This window comes from Mytilus galloprovincialis, chromosome 12 (genome assembly GCF_965363235.1).
Source record: "Mytilus galloprovincialis chromosome 12, xbMytGall1.hap1.1, whole genome shotgun sequence".
Lineage (NCBI taxonomy): Eukaryota > Metazoa > Mollusca > Bivalvia > Mytilida > Mytilidae > Mytilus > Mytilus galloprovincialis.
In genome coordinates this window covers 57,009,419-57,027,518 of record NC_134849.1, presented here as the reverse complement: position 1 = coordinate 57,027,518, position 18,100 = coordinate 57,009,419, and the positions used below count along the sequence as shown (strand labels likewise).

Here is an 18,100-nt window from a genome sequence, read left to right as displayed (position 1 = left end):
ACGTAAAAGGGTCATTTTAATGAATCTGTTATTTTTCTCCATTGTTGAAGCATATATATATGCTAAAAAGATCACGCGGCTCTTGGGCTGATATTGAGCCTAGGGCTGATAATACATGCGATATGAAAAATGCCGTGTAATAATCTGATATTATTATACGAAAATGCTGTTATTAAATGGTGTTGACAAATATTTCGGCTTAACAAATAGCCTTCTTCAATTCATATATATATATATATATATATATATATATGTTTAAATATACTTTTTCACTTTTTTGGTCTTTTTGAAAATGTTGTTTGTGCAGTATTTAGACCCTTCTAGTCTACAACGAAATTTGTTTTACATGCACACGTATAAAAATTGCGGTTTTTATCCAACGCAATCATAGATTTGAACGTAGTTTTCAATTTAGACTTTATATATGAATTGTTTTTAATTAGAGGTGTAAAGTCATCTTGTGAAATTATCTTTTTTATGGAAAGATTACGATTTCAATTAATTAGTTGTAAAAAAAATTGGAGTGCCCATGCCACTGCAATATTAACATAAGATGTGGTATGAATGCAAAGGAGACAACTCTTCATATAAATCATATTAAACTGAGAACTTTGTAAATATGAGCAACTTTAGGAGACATAGGAAACATAGGCTGATTCAGAAATTTCTATAAATGGGAGAAAAAGGGGACAATGACAATCATCAGAGGGGATGCTCCAGTCATGATTCAATTATTCCGTATTTAATCAACAATTATTTCTATTATTGGATGGTCATTCTTTTTTTCTATTTTTTCCCAAAGATTTATATTCCCCAGTGGCGGATCCAGAAATTTTCATACGTGAGGGCCCACTGACTGCCCTCTCCGGTCACGCTTCAGTGATTCCCTATATAATCCACCAATGTTTTTCCAGATAAGGGGGGCCCCTAAATCCGACTCTGATCCCTAGTCTAGTGCTAGGCAAAGCATAATTTTGACATACAATTGGCTGCGCTTGTAAGATTTAAACTCAAACCCGATAAACGGCCATAAAACCTACACATAAACTAAGTAATAGCTTTTATTTATATGTTCTTTTATCATGTTTATTATTATTGGTATATTTCTTTTACATTTGAAAATTCCTGTACCAAGTCAGGAATATGACAGTTCTTGTCCATTCGTTTCTGATGTGTTTTGTTATTTGATTTTGCCATGTGATTATGGACTTTCCTATTAGATTTTCCTCTAAGTTCAGTATTTTTGTGATTTTACTTTTTTTTTTACAACATTAATTTTCACGAAGATGTCATACAAAACGATGTGGTAATCAAACTAAACTCATCATAGATACCAGGGTTAAAATTTTATATGAATGAATGAATATTTTATTTGCAAAAGCATATAGAACATGCTATGGCAATACATAATATATACATAATGTGACAAAAGACTGGTAACAGACAACAATGCAATAATAACATACATGTTGTAGCTAACCAATAATGTCAGATCTAGCTTTCCATGCACTCTTCAAATAGTTACAGAGCTTAATTGTTAGAGGTCTAGAATTAGCTTTCAACAAACAAGATAGTTTAAAAATAGTAGGCCATGAACAATAATAGCGTGGCAAAAACAGTATTCTAATTGCCCTATATGCTAGACATACCAATGCAAAATGGAATTCATTCTCAACACATTGCATATTACAACATACACAAAGACGCATTTTATCTTGGTATATCAGAGAAGCGACCAACTTCAACATTAAGTTTTCAATGTACCACTTCGTAGTTTTGTAAGAATGTTAATATTATTAATGTAGCTAAAATAATTCTCAAGACAAAAATCAAACTTTATACTTCTATGCACACTTAATTTCTGACAGTCACATATATCTGCTTACCATTTTTGTAGATATTGGTCTTTAATGCGTGTCTTTATAACATCAAACGACTAAATAAAAAATCATGCACTTTAGATGCCCAATTAATTTTACCATGATTTGCATCGTCATATAATATTTTATATACATCATATACAAAAGCTGGTTTATATATAACAATACGTAACCAATATTTTAAGATTAATTGTTTTCTCAAAATATACATAGGTAGATGACCAAGCCCGCCACAAAGAAAACTAATAGGAGCACGTTTACCTAATTTTAAAACAAACCTACAAAAAACGGTTATGAATAATCTCTATGTCGTTGTCACGGTGAAAACCCCATATTTCGGAAGAATAGTTCAGTACCGATCCAACCATACTGTCATAAAGAAGACATTGTTGCTTTGTAGAAATGTAAATATTATCTAAACATTTTAAGAGTGATGAGAGAGCTCTTGATCCTTGTTGGGATAGTCGCTTTTGCGTGTGTAAGAATTTCCCGTTAAAGTGCAGCAACATTCCAAGGTAAACGTATGAATTCACAATTTGAAGTTCTTGATTATTATACATGAATTGATTGTTTACAGGTTGCCATCCATTTCTAAACACAACTATTTTAGTTTTATCAGTGTTAACTTCTATGTTCCATTTTCTACAGTGTTTGGATAGTTTGTCAAGTAGCTGTTGAAGAAGTTTGGCAGATTTGGCAAATAAGACAGTGTCGTCTGCAAAAAGTATCAAATAAATTAAAAGACCGTTCAGGTTCACTACATCTTCATTATCTGAAACAGTTATATCTTCAATAATATTATTAATAAAATAGAGGAATAATAAAGGAGATAAAGGTTCGCCTTGTTTCACTCCTAACAAAGTGTCAAAGGCATCAGAAAAAAGTCCACCAAATCTTACTCGGAGACGCACAGACGTATAAATTGATTTAAACTGCTGACTCCATTGCGAAGTAATTTATAAATCAAAATTCTCCTGCTTAATTTATCGAACGCTTGACGAAAGCACAGTATAGTTTCGTTTTTAGTTGAAGAATATGTACAATTATACCATGTAAAACAAAAATAGCATCAATAGTTGAATGTCCAGGACGAAAGCCAAATTGATTGTCGATTAGTTTATCTTCGTCTTCGGCCATTCTAGTAATCGAGTAGTTAGGATAGACGTGAACAGTTTTGATAAGACGGCCACTAAAACAATGGGTCGATAGTTATTTGGATCGGTCAAATCTCCACTCTTAGGAACAGCAATAACGATACCATCTGCCCAAGTATCAGGAAAAGTTCCACTTTCAAAAGTATAGTTGAAAAGTTTATTTAGAATTGGAGCAAAAATTTTAGTTTTTTAATCGACTTCACAATTTCATCTTCAGTAATTTCAGTGTCTAGAATATCTATGCCTATATTTTCAAAATGTTCATTATTTATTAAGTTCAATACTTCATCACAAAGATCGGGTGGATTTTCGCCGAGATTTCTTTCGAAATGTTTTAACATAACATCATTTTCAACTGTGCATCGTGTACTTTTCGTAGGCCTAATAGTGGACCAAAATTTTCGTGGATCAGTTTTTGCAAAATCTTTCAATACCCATTTGCCGTTTATAATTAATTTGGGCTTGCCGTTTTATCCTGTTAAATCATTTCTAGCATCTATATACGATTATCAGTGGGGAGTCGTAAAGAAGTTTCGGACTTAGTGAAAAATATGACGCTCTGATTTACACTTTTCGTCAAACCAATCATTGTTTTTTTCTATCTGTATTATTATTTTCCTATTTCATTAGGACTGATCGGCCAAAAATTTTAAAAGCACTTTCATATAATATACGAGTGATTTCCCCTACAGCTGTATTCAAATCGTTTTTAGAAGAGATGTTGTCCACCAATGAGAACAACGCACTACGCTCTGTTTGTAAGACTTCCATGCAATCACTTTTCCTATTTGAATCCCATTTGATATACTTGTGTAGCTTGTGATATTTGTTCTGTGGACGATTGTTTGAGAAATTAAGTTGAAAAAATAATGGCGAATGATCAGAGAATTCATTAAATTGCAGCACGTTAAAGTAACTAATAAGTTTATAGTCGATCGGCGATACCAGTAAGCAATCGTTCACGCATCGTCCTCTACTTGTACAAAAAGTACTTTCCATCTGAATCGTCACCAAGTCTACCATTGGCGACAGTAAGTCCAGTAGTATAGCAAAGTTGAATAAGCTTACGACCAAAAGAGTCCAATGAACGTCTACTTTGAATGTTATATGGGTTTTCTACGAACTCAACGCTCTCGACATATTTATCTAAATTATCATCACACAAAACATCATTAAGTTCACCTACTCGACTATTCACATACAAATACTGATCCCCTCTCTTTATATTCAAGAACAGTGTTTTCAATAATTTCATGAAAATCGTTGTCACAGATCTGATATAATACTTTGATTTTTCATGTGGAATGTAGGAAAAGCATATATATATATATATATATATATATATATATATATTCATTAGCAATGGTAAACAATTGTTTATTCAATTTGATAAAGACAATACTACAGTGTAATTTTCTTTCTATCGAGATACCACCACATAAAAAATGTTTACAATAAATTGCAATTCCACCTTCATTTCTTGTACCTATATTAGTGCTACGATTAATGCAAGATATATTTACAAAACCATCTATTTCTACTAAGTTATTATCATTTAACCAGGTTTCACAAATAAAAAGAACATCATAGCTATTTACTAAATTCAAAAAATCATTGTCATTATAGATCGAGTTGAGTCCATGAACATTCCAGCACAAACATTTCAAGTTTTCAAATTGTTCTCTGAACGAATCCTATGGAACGTATTCTTTTCCACCAACGTAAATTTTATCTCTCACAAAATAGGCTTTGATATTTTCATCGCGTAGTCGCTTCAGTGTCGGTAGTTTTGCTTTTCTGCCTTTTTGGATCTCTACTGGCAACTGCTCCGAAATTCCGTAATTTGAATCTTTCAAAATTTTAACACTTTTTACTAGATCTCGACTATCAAATGAAGCAAATTTTACAAGAATAGGTCTAATCTGTTCACCCTTTTTGCCCAAACTGTATGCATCTGTTATATGTATTAAATCTAACAGAATTTTCGATTTTAAGTTTTTCATGGCAAAACGCGTTGATTGTTTCAGGACAGTCTTCATCTGTAGTTTCAAGAATGTTATAGAAAATAAGATTGTTACACATTGATTTCAATTGAACTTCAATCAACTCGTTTTGTAGTCTATCGTTATCCTTTTTCATACCATTGATAGATGATATAATATTTTGATCAACTTCGGGTGCATTAGATTTATTACTTTTTAACTGTTTCGATATTTTATCTAACTCTGTTTTCAAATCGGAAAAATTCTTGTTTTGTGTATCGTGGGCGTTGCTCATCGACTGGGTACTCATCTCTACTTGGTCCAAGCGATCGTCTAACGAGATTACACCTTGCTCATATCTTACAACTTTTGCGTTTGATGAAGAAACAAAAGAGTCAATATGTTCAAGTTTATTTAGTTTTGTATCCATTTGATCCATTCTCTGAAAAAAATCATCGATCCAAACTGGTCGTTGTTGTAAAGTTGTATGTTGGGTAAAGGGTGATATATTCTGCATGCCGGGTGGTGGGTACATTCCGGGATGCGGGCTTGAGCATAACTGTTGGTTTTGTGTCGGGAACATAGGATTAAGACCTGGAATTTGTGTGTAAAAAGGCTTGCATCATGAGAAAAATTTGGCTGGCTCATATTAACATTTGCGTTTACTCACCGTAACCGGCGGTGACCGTTCACTGATAGGTGTTTTGAATTGTTTGTTTACACTTATATTGTCACCTGTATTTTCACCTTTTTCACCTTTGTTGTTACTTTGAGAATCGGTTTTATTCTTCTGTTTACTTTTCTTTCTTGATGGTTTCTTTGTTTCTTGGTTTCCAGACTCATTTTGTATACTTCTATCACTCATATTAGTTCGTTTAACACCTTTTGGTGGCATAATTTCACATTTTTTTTTTCACATTTTTGTTCTCCGAGAAAAACTCAACCACTCGCCATATGTCACATGATACTATGTATATACGCCAGACGCGCGTTTCGAGCACAAAAGACTCATCAGTGATCGATGCTCGAATAAAAAAAATGTTAAAAAGGCCAAATAAAGTACGAAGTTGAAGAGCGGACAAATAAAGTACGAAGTTGAAGAGCGGACGAATAAAGTACGAAGTTGAAGAGCGGACGAATAAAGTACGAAGTTGAAGAGCGGACAAATAAAGTACGAAGTTGAAGAGCGGACAAATAAAGTACGAAGTTGAAGAGCATTGATGACCGAAAATTCCTAGACATAATAAGACATAAAGCTTTATTTAGAGTCGGTATAAGCAATGCAATTACAAACATAAGCTCTGATGAGCTTTTAAAACCGACATAACAACAAGTAAAACAAAACATACATATTGAGTGCATGCACACAAAATTAAACATATAAAGATAAAGCAAGAGTTCATATCAGTATATAAACATGCAGCACAAGAGTTCTTTAAGTATCTTAAAAGTTAAACACATACTGATGCAATTAAGAGATAAAAACACAAAAGCACAAAATAAAATGGTTTGCACATAAAAAGCACATTAATTAAAAGCACACAAAGTTTCTAAATTTAGCACACAGCAGCAGAAGCACTTTAGTAAAGATAACAAAAAAGTTTCTAAAAACTTGCAAAATACAACTATGGTTATCTATTCAAACAATGTTGTACCAGTATATTACACAGGTGCTTGGATATATGATACAAATTTTTTTATTTTTTGTTGTTGATTAAAATATTCAATTTTCTATATTTATACAGACATGCACAGAAGTGATAGATATGCATTATAAATATAGAAAATTGAATATTTTAATCAACAAAAAAAAAAAGAAAAAAAATTGTATCATATACCCAAGCGCCTGTGGTATATTATATATAACTTTTTTTTTAACTTATGGAAAACACCCGTTCTATTAAAAGATTCTTTCTATGTAGACCATTATAAAAAAAAATATATCGGTGTGGAGACGTAAATTTCCGCGCGGTGACGTAAGTGGCATAAACTTCCGGTAACAATATTATTACATGAGGATGAGGCTGTGACCGGATTATTATTTTTTTTTTATCAACGAGACGTTTAAACTACATGAGTGACTATCTTGTGTCAAGAGCGATATCTGCAGAATATAACAGACTTGCATGTGCTGAATGTGTTGACGAAAAAAAGCTAAATTTTAGATAAGGTCTTAAGCTTTGGCTTTGGAAGTTGTTTGTGGTTTCTGACAAGTCCCATACAGTATGATTATCGCCAGGCAAGGAAAAACTTTTTAATTTTTATTATTGGTATATTATTTTGTTAAAAAAAAATCAAACAAGACATGCACTTTCATTCTGCATATATTTTTTTGTTACTTTTCTTGATCAAAAACATGATCCATCAACAAATTATTAATTTTCTATGTACATATATCAATATTTGTAGGACTCGGAACCACAATGGTACTCCGAAACACATTGGTCATACTAAAGTGGGATGGTTTGCGCTGAAGTGTGTTGGTAAACACGCTGATGTGCGATGGGGACATTGTGACGCTAACTTGTTGTTAGATACACTGCAGTGCGTTGTTGGGTAGACTGGAGTGGGATGGTCTTAATTTAACGTCTATAGTACTACTATTAAGCAGGACACAATTGTCAAATACACTATTAACTTGTACTTTTCATGTCATAGCTAAGAAATTGCTCACAATACTCATTTATCTACTTATCTGATATCATCAGAGTTTAAAAGAAATAAAAACCATTGAGTACATTTATGCTTGACTTTTTCTGTTAAAAAAACCCTTGAGATTCAGGTTTATTTTTGCCTAACCAATTACAGAAGATTAGACGAATACTGTACATATACACACATTAGACTTATTTAGATTGCGTGTTTTCTTACATTTTGCAGGTTTCATCTCAAGAATTAACAAAATTATAGCTGATAATTAATTTTATTTTATTATTAAGTTGTCCACATAAAATTATGTGGTGTATATCAATATCAATTAATTTTATTTGTCTTGCTAAACGCTTTCGGCATGCATAATACATGTTTCTGCAAACACTGGTTAGCTCATCTGCAGACCAAGATCATCTTTTAATTGCCTTTTCCCCATGGTTCGTTGTATACATGTATCTTAGTTTGACATTTTTGTAATCCCCACCTCTAATGCTTTAAACTGTTTGGGATTTGAATCGTTTGTTTCATTGTGTTTTCTTTCCTTTGTACATATGAATCTTCATCTAGGTAAACCATTATAGGTCAAAGTACAATCTGCAACATGGATCTTGAGCCATTTAATTTTATAATTTTTTGTATTTAAAAAGGTCACATTGTCCAAACTTAATGCAAACCCATCGCACTTCAGCATAGACATCACCCTTCAGCGTGACCATCGCACTTCAGCTTCCCCATCCCACCTCCAAGTCCTACATACTGTATATAAGTCTGAAAATTACATCAAACAGTGTTAATATTAGGATTTTCTACTGACAAATGTTCGTCCGTCCCTCAGCGGGATTCAAACTCACACCTTTGATACACTACAGCACAAATCGCTTAGCCTCATGTCCAGCGCTCTGGACCACTCGACCACATCCTCTATATAAAAATATGATTTCAATAGTCGTAGTGTTACCTTGTCACGGAAGGCGAATCTAGAGATAGACATAAGACATTTGTTTTTTAAGCATGTGTAGATGTTATATTAATATTTTTACACACAATGTATTTTTCATTTGTCAGCAATCTAACTCAATAATTTTTATATATCATATACAATCATGATTCATTTCATTATACAGTCAATAGAAATAAGTATATTATACAAACAAGTCTAAACAAGTGACAAACCATACAATATATATGTCCACTGTCCATTATAAAAGGAGATTATGTATGGTTGTCAATGAGACAACTATCCACCAGTTCTTTTTAAAGTGGATGCAAGTAATCATAAGCAACAGCATGAACAGCTCAGTTTTTAACAATAAGTAAAACTTCTTCTGTATAGTTGGATGTTAAAGGCCCCAATACAACCAAATTTAGAAAACTATTAGCTAATTTATAACAAAACAACAAAAAACTAATATGACAGAAATGAATCTATGACATCCACTAAACTACAGATTCCAGGCACTTAAAAACTGTGTGTGGGGTTAAGTTTCATCTAAAGAAATAGTTCAAAGCCAATAACAATCATACAGTATGTATCTGAGAAAAATGTCTTAGACTAAAAATTCTGTGTTCTTATATCTTTCAAATATGAAATAAACAGATGAAGAGTACTGGTATTTAAAAACACATAATTAATGGGTAAATTAAATTGCTGAAACCAATGTAAGTGTAATCATCAACCAACATGACCAATGTCCCTCGTATCCCTTAAGCATATCAAATGAAGATTTTATTCATCAAACATTGCCATAGGAGTAGAGTTAGGAACTTAGGATCCCAAATAAACGACCCTGTATGGGTGCTTATGAAGCAATTAGTGAAAATACATGTGAGGTTATCACAATAATTATCATGATTATATGAATAAAAATATTGTTAGATTAAAAGTGCTCTTTGTAAGACTTTTCTTTTTAGTTAGCTGGTTATCATTTTATTAATTTTATGTATAATAATATGTACAGTAATAACTTTTTTTTTCGTTCAGAAAATAAATCAAATATATACATGTAAACATGATAAAGTAAGAAATTAACACAATAAAACAAGATATTCGGGTGTGTTAAATGTTTTTAATGTGTGCTGTGCTGGTCAATGGTGAAAAGACCAACACGCCATTCAAGATTTTGAACTTGTATATTAAATCTTAGTTAGTTTTATTTCTTTCTCAATTTACAGGCAATTAATTTAGAAATTAGCATGTATAGGGATGTCAGTGATTCTAACCATGTTGTGTATTTTTTTTCAGATAGAAAATAACATTACCAGAAAACGTTTAAACAAGAGAAAGATAAACTGGGATAATGGCAGGTTTGTGTTTCAATATTTGACTTTATATATACAGTTAACTCTCGTTGTCTCGAACTCGGTTGACTCGAAATTTCGGATGAGTCGAAGTTTTCACGTGGTCCCAAACTTAATTCCATACAAAAGTATGTAATTCGACTCCTGATGAGTCGAAATTGGATGAGTCGAAATTTCGGTTGAGTCGAACTAAATTTACGATCCCAAGGTTAACAAAAGCATTCAAAATTAATTTTTTATCTCGAACTAATACACATATGTCAAAACATGACCTCCGGGATTTAAATTGATTGAAGAGTTAATCTGACAATACACGTGTAATTAAATTTCCGGTCACTGCCCACTGTATTGATTTATGACATGCTATTTCCATGAGTGTTTACCTAAGATTATCTTTTATAGAATTTTGATAAATAATTGGTGATACATGGTTAATGTTCATGAAAAAGTATTTAAAATGTTTACAAAACAATTAATTTGTGATTTACACTAATGAGCTTGGGTGTGTATAAAGTGAGGATTATGGCTTCCGTTGATGATCACCTAAAAACTACTCAAACGGCGTCTTTAACCTTGTTATATTTTCTTTTGAAAAGAAAGAGTGAGATAAAACAAAATGAATAGAAATCAAAATTTTCTTAAATCTCTTGTATCCGAGAATAAACAATTTTGTCAGCTATAACCGACCTGAATAACGAAACTGTCGATTGGAAATTACTCTCTTGGAAAAGTCATAGGATTTTTTTTAATTGAAACAATTGAATAAGTAAAAATAATGTCATTATAATAATAAAAGACTGTGACAAACAAATACATCGATCTGATACTAGAATATCGATCCCCTTGCCATATTCACCCGGATTTATTTTAGCTTTACCAAGCTAAGCAAGAGTTGTGTCCCTTAGATTGTCGAACTTCCGATGTTCGTTTGAGTCGAACTACTTGTATCTCGAAATATTTCTCTAGTCCGACTGACTTCGACATAACGAGAGTCGACTGTACTATATTAATTTTAAAAAGAGATCAAATAAATAGTGCAAAATGATATATTTATTCAAATAATTATAGAAGCAGAAGTAGGCAGAAAAAAAAGATTTGTTGTTGTATTCGAACAATTTTAATCATCATTGATCATCTTGAAAACTGATTGCTTAGAAAATTTTGATTAAAAAAAGTGATCTGAAAAGTTAACCTCCTCTTGCATAATTTTTTATTTTATTTTAGTAAAATGTAGAAATATGGCGATCAAATTATAATGAAAAGTTTATATCAATTTCTGATATGATGTGCTACATTGTACATATAATAAAAAAATCAAACATTTAAAGGTTAGATTTTAATTACATGTAGTTTAGAAATATGGGTTAGACTAACAATGTATATCTTACAAAAGTAACTAACCGTTAGTTAACTTTTGTATGATATACATTGTTATTATAAAAAGATATATGTACTGGTACATGATTTATTGATATTTTTATTTCAGATAATTTCCCAAGGAGTAGCACTACTGCTGAGGAATTTGAAGTTATTGAAGGAAGAAATATTTTGGAAACATTACGTAAGATAGATTTATCTAATATATCCAATTGTTAAAAAAAGAAAGATGATACCAACAGGACATTAAAATAATAACAATTGAAAGACAAACAACAGTCTACCAAATACTACATAAAAACAGGCTATTCCACCAAAATCCAGGGGTGATCTTAGGTGTTCCCTTAATCAGACCCTGCTCCTTGTACAACAAGCACCATTGTGGTTATCGTAAAAGTATTTTCTCTGCATCAAAATACAACAAACAATTGTCTAATGGTGAACATGTTTAGTATATTTAATAGCATGTGGGCAAAGGGGAGTAACTACAATTTATTATCATTCCTTTCAAATATATATTCAATTAATTCCTTTAAATACAATATTCATGTTTTTTATTATAAAAATAACTGTACATCACAAATCTCTTAATGAGTTGTTCATTTGATGATTAGATTTGTATACAAATTCTTATCAGCAAAAGAATATCTTATAAACTACAGCATATGACAGACATCAACCATCAACAACCACTAGGCATTGTTTTATCATTATAAATAGTTTGTAGTCCAGGCAATAATGCCAATTTCTTATTGGTATCATAATTCTACCATAAAACAGTGAAATGTCATAAATATTCCATATTGGTCCATGTGCAGTGAAGAGAATTTAATGGGGCAAATAAACACTTGAAGGATCAACATACTTGCATGATATTTCAGTGAATGACCTTATAAGGGCTATCCCTTATCAAAATGTTTCTATATATGATCAATTTCTTATAGTTTTATCAACTTCTTCTTCTTCTTCCATATCAGACATGTCAGAGCTATGTTCCTTTAAGAAACTTTAAAACTCTGTGGGACTACGCATGGTGACATTACAAATCTAGTCCCCTATTTTTTTTTTTAACTTGTTGTAGTGAGCAAGAAATACTTGTTTTCAGTTAAATGTATCATTACAGGAGATGGGAATCTCAACTTGGTAACAGCTTCCAGGAAAAGACGAAAAATATCTGTAAAATACCACAATGAGGATATTGAAGAATGCTACCACAAAGTGCGAAGATTATCAAATAGTATGTATACGTTTAACTTAATGCAGTGTACAATTCAATTAATTCCTTTTCTTATAATTTGATTTAATAACACAGTGTCCCAATCCCATTTATATTAAAACTTTACATTATAAAGAGTGTAAATATTTTTGATTAAAGTATATATATTCAACATTTAATTCTCAAATTCTGAAATACAGTTGATTTGATAGGTCAATTTTGGCCCAAATCATGTATTATAAGGGCCCTTTGATTAGGAAATAAACATATTTGATTTGATTGATTTGATTTGTATTTTCCCTTGTCAAAATCATTCTACACTTGTCAGTTCCATTTCAATAACCACCTACCCAGTGTTCCAGCTAGCATGAAATGGAGGGGCGCCGCGCCCCGCCCCCGAAATTTTGCGCCCCTCTGCCTTTTTTAAGCGCCCCTGCGCCCCTCTGTGCCCTTTTGAAAAAAAGTTTAAAAAACAATCTTTTTTCCTCATATCATCGCCATTTTGTTGAGTTCTTTATACACACACTTCATTAAGACAACAGATTAAAATTGTTGACACTTGTTACCTGATTATAATTACCTATTTGATTAGAGTCAATTACTTAATCAGGTGAAATTTACGACCCTGTCTAATCCCTTTACCCTGAAGCACCAAACATCGAAGTTAAATGAATTGATTATTTAAACACCTGACGATGCAAAATATAATTTATAAAATAAATGTGAACGGTGTTCATTTCTATTGTATTTGTTATTTATTATGTCATTTAAAAAGAATCATTCCAATAGGTCAACACGCAAAATGCATGAAACATGATGTAACTTTGACCTCCGTAGCAGAGTTCAAAAAATTTATGGGTCACTGAATATTCACAATTCAGATCGTTTTTGTTTTGATGTTTTTATTTTTTAAACTGATCTTTCAAACTAGTTTTAATCCAGAAGAAAGTAAAAACATTGCTTGACTGTACCTTAAGTTGAATATCTATATCCAAATTAAATTAATTAAAACTGTAATCCATGATCACAAATTGAATGCTTTGTTTACAATTGTTGAAAGCCAGGTGCTTTTTGGCGGGAAAATTCGGGAAACCCCGTATTAATAGGAAACAGTTACATTTCATTGTTATTTATAGACAGTAGGAATTTCATTTTGGAAATCATTTTGATTACAACTGCTAAGATTTATTCATGAAAAATTATAATAATTTCTTGGGGTGAAACTGATAATACTGTATTTATTAAAATAATTTGCATCTAGGGGTATGGAAAGGGGGGCTGTTTTTTTTTGTTTTTTTTTCAATAATATTACAAATATATATAAAGCTCACCAGTCTGAAAATACATGGTTAAATGGATTTTAATTCTGAAAAACTCATGTTTATTAATTTAATTCCTTTATTATTTCCATCATAATAAGAAACAAGCTACATGTATAAGGTATTTCAAACATATATTTTTGGCTTTTATATAAAAACATTTAAGACTATTAATATGTATGTGCCTGCAGTAAAAACAAACCTGGTAAGGCAGCAACCATTTGATTTTCTGGGGGGGCTATGGTTTTTTTTGGAAAAAAAAGTTTGTTTCCAGTTTTTGGAGAAAAAAATAATTTGTTTTTGATTCTAAGAAAAAAAAATTGTTTGTTTCACCCTCAGCTACCACTATATGTAATGCTAAAATTGAAATAAAAAAATTGTTTTCCACTTGTCGCGAAAAAAATAGATTGGTTTTTCGCCACAGGCGAAAAAAAAAGTTTGTACAGAAAAAAAAACCATAGCCCCCCCCAGAAAATCAAATGGTTGCTGCCTAAGGCCTAAAAAAATTCTACAGGGCCCTTGAAAAAACTTTTGGATCCAGGCTGGCCTTCAGAGAAAATGTTAAGTATTGTTCCTGACTGTATTGCAGATTTATGTGAAGTTTTTAAACTGACATGCACAATTCATTTCACAAGTGTAATAAAAATAATTCTACAAAACAACGCAGCTCATCGCGTTGCATATTCATCTTAGACCCACCATGCATCAAGAAATATGTCTTTATGTGGTAATATTAAGTATTTGATTTTTTTCGGTGAGAACGCGCTAAAGTGCCCTTTTTAAAATGCGCCCCTCTATTTTCAAATCCTAGCTGGAACACTGACCTACCTATCCAGTATCAAAAACTAATGATTTGTAATATTCATTTTAGTATATAGCTATTTATAGTGTGTTTGAAACAGCAATTACACAAGTAATGGATTATCTAGAATGCTTGAAAATATTCTTTTATTCTTTCAGATCCAACCGTTACAGACCTTGAGAACAGCCTTGATGAAACACAAGGTACACCAAGAAAAAAAAAATTTGGTATGACCCAAAATATATGTGGGGTATTTTTGTCTCTTTCATAAAAATTATTTGTATTAAATGAACTGATCTAGATTCATAACGACTATCCTGAGAAAACTTTGATAACAGTTTAATTACTTAAGGTTGCATTCCAATAAGGTTTACAATCTGGTTAATGATATGATGAAATATAGGGAGCATGCAGGCGACTGCCAACAGTTTCAGAGCAATTACTTATGACCTTGTCAACTAATTTGAATGTGTTTCAAATTCTGATACCCTGTCACATTATACAATACAGAAGATAAGTTCAATATTGACAAATTTCGCCTTGCAATTCAGAACTTATATTTTCCAATTTTTTTTTAAATAGCTTTTTAATACATACCATTTTAAAAAAACATTTTTTTTTAAATAGCTTTTTAATGCATAAGTACTTTTTTCTAGTGATTTTAACCTGGATAATAAATTGGATTCCTTATAACAACTGCATTTCATATTTAAAGGAGCTAAGGCTGTCTTTTTTAAATGACGTTTACTGGACAACATGTGTTGTTTTAGACAATTTTTAACTCAAAAGTTACTAGTAAAGTAGTTAGAAATACTATCCTAAGGTCTGTGATGAAAGTCACAGACATAGGCTTAAACTGATCCTACATTTCCAGCGTCTGAGCATAAAGCGACTAAATCTATTTCTTGATGCATAGGAGGATCCAGGGGGAGGGGGCCCTGGTCCCTTTTTTGGGAAAAAATTGGTTGATTATATAGGGAATCACTGAATCATGACCGGAGCACCCCCTCTCCCCCCATATGAAAAGTTCTGGATCGACCACTGTGATGCCTGGTATGCTCAAGTAAACAAATAAAAATAGATCTGAAAAGCAAAACACATTACCTGACAAATCAAATCATGTTGCAGGATTTCAAAATATTAAAACTTTTGTTAACACTTAGATAACTGAGACTGCAACCTTGAGTAACTATATTTGCTTTTTTTTTTTTTTTCCCCCATCAAGTTTGTAGTTTAATATCGAGATTTGGTCGAATATTTGAATAAGACGCAGAGTATGTTATAATTTGATTTTTTTTATACTTTTGAAAGTATCTTAATGCAATTCATTGCAAATTTAAAAGAAATGAAATATTGATTGAAATAAAGAAATATTTGTTTAGCACACATATATTATTTGGTCATAGAAAACATTGATGTCCTTTGATACAAAAAGCTCTTAAATTTTTTTACACTGATGCTTTTATTACTTTTATGGTATATACATAAAAAAATAATATAATGAAAACTATAAAGGAGTAGGTTCAGTAAGACCCCTTTTTGGCCCCAAAATATAGCAGTTTTAGAAAATTGTGAAAATGTAATCTTTAAGCTATATTTTGGAAAGTAAAATCTGCTACATAAATATGAGCTGTTTTTGCCACATACAATGCACAAATATCACGTTCTAGCATCATTAAGTCATGATAAATTACTGAAATCTTCAAAATTTAAGCATTTTGGTTGATTTTTAGAAGGTTTCCGTCTAAAATGAAAGTGGCCGCATTCGTGTTCATTCATAATATTGAAATGTAAGTTGTATTTGATGATAATACAAAACATATATAAAGGTTGAGGATGAACTCGGAAGTGGCCACTTTCATTTTTGACAAAAACCGTTTGAAAAGTGACGTTTTTTTGCATATTTGATAGATTTTTCATATTTAAGCTTGAATCAGAGCGTTTTTAATGACTAAATCAGTTAAAATCTTTCACATAAAATAATCGAATCAATTGAAATAGACACTTAAGTGTTTAAAAAGTGTCCAAAAACTTTCGTTAGATGAACCTGAAATTTGAGGCCAAATCGGCCCTTACCGGACCTACTCCTTTGAAATATTTATATATGTTCTTTTGAAAGAATACTTTATGTCAGGGAACGTTCACCTGCTTTATAAAAGACTTGCTGCAAAACAAGTTTTCAATTTAACCTTGCAGACTTTTAAAATGATAATTGGTCAAAATAAGAAGTGTTAAATCAAATAAGGGGAAATTATAAATGTAAAAGTATTTTATGCTTGCGATGTGGTAGAGGGGACATTAAGTGTTCCCATTTGTCTGTGCTCATGTCATACATCAGTCAGTACATAGGTTTCAAAATTAGTTTCTGTTCTCTGACAAGACACAGATCAAGTTTCTATTTAGGTACTTTATATATATATATATATATATATGGAAAATTTTCGTTTCAGTTTTCTTTCTTTATTTTGCCTCAACCAAATGGTATGAAACTTATTCTCATTGCTTATTTCCATAAAACACAGATCAAGTTTAAACTTGGGTGACATGACTTTTACCTTTCTTGAGTTATGCCCCTTTATAAAATTATATACCATCTTCAAAACAGTCCATATAACTATATACATTTGGTATAAATCGCACTAACTGTAACCTTAAGCTCAATATTTTCAAATTTTAAAACTAAAATTTCATTAATGTTTTATTTTTTTACTAGTTGAGCTTGAGGAAGATATAATTAGGCTGGAAGACACAAAGAAAAATCTTCAACAAGTTATTGAAAGCGAGAAACAGCATGGAAATGAAGTATTATTTAGAGTAATTCAGTCGAAAAATGAAGATATGATTAGGTATTCACAAGAGAAAGATGAGGAGAGTGCAAGGAAAGATGAAATCAACAGGAGGTTGCAAGGAGAAAATAACCGAAACAAAGAAGAAATTAACAGAAATAAAGAAGAAAACAACAGGAAGGCAGAAATTATCAGGAGATTGGAAGAAGAAAATAACAGGAAGGAAGAAATCATCAGGAGGTTGATAGAAGAAAACAACAGGAAGGAAGAAATTATCAGGAGGTTTGAAGATTAGCCCTAAAAAGATTGAGATAACTCCTTGTCATTAAGCATGTTAAGGGAGTAAGAAGACCAATATTTATTTAAAAAAGCTAAGTAAAAGGGATATATGAAATTAGGAATACTTCTGAAAACTTTTTAAAACTTGATCTTAAGAAACGTTTTCAAAGTGATTAGGTTATGTGATATAAAACAAGACACTGATCCAAGAATCTACTTATTATTTGACTGGACAAATATAGTACTAGTGCTAATGAGATTTTTGTATTATAAACTTTGTAAATGATATTTTGGATTATTGCTTATTTCTATGTAAAGATCTCCTAAACCTGTAATTAAATGCCATGATCAGTTT

General features: G+C 31.4%; 1 protein-coding gene across 2 annotated transcripts; it reads left to right on the top strand.

Moving 5' to 3' along the window:
• The first annotated feature begins 9,907 nt into the window (after positions 1–9,907).
• On the top strand, positions 9,908–17,873 carry LOC143055579 (uncharacterized). Of its 2 annotated transcripts, none has more exons than XM_076228734.1 (5): positions 9,908–9,972; positions 11,453–11,527; positions 12,467–12,580; positions 14,839–14,883; positions 17,394–17,873. In XM_076228734.1, exons 1-5 carry the CDS (start codon positions 9,966–9,968, stop codon positions 17,759–17,761), a joined length of 609 nt encoding a protein of 202 aa, XP_076084849.1. In that variant the 5' UTR covers positions 9,908–9,965; the 3' UTR covers positions 17,762–17,873. The 2 variants fall into 2 exon arrangements, with proteins under 2 accessions (XP_076084849.1, XP_076084848.1); XM_076228733.1 differs by having other exon boundaries at positions 14,839–14,907.
• The last annotated feature ends 227 nt before the right edge of the window (positions 17,874–18,100 follow it).

Excerpts from the sequence above, each read along its gene's own strand:
- LOC143055579 (XM_076228733.1), top strand. Across the intron at positions 12,581-14,838 it reads AGTGCGAAGATTATCAAATA|ATCCAACCGTTACAGACCTT; the intron begins GTATGTATACGT and ends TTATTCTTTCAG. Across the intron at positions 14,908-17,393 it reads ACCAAGAAAAAAAAAATTTG|TTGAGCTTGAGGAAGATATA; the intron begins GTATGACCCAAA and ends TTTTTTTACTAG.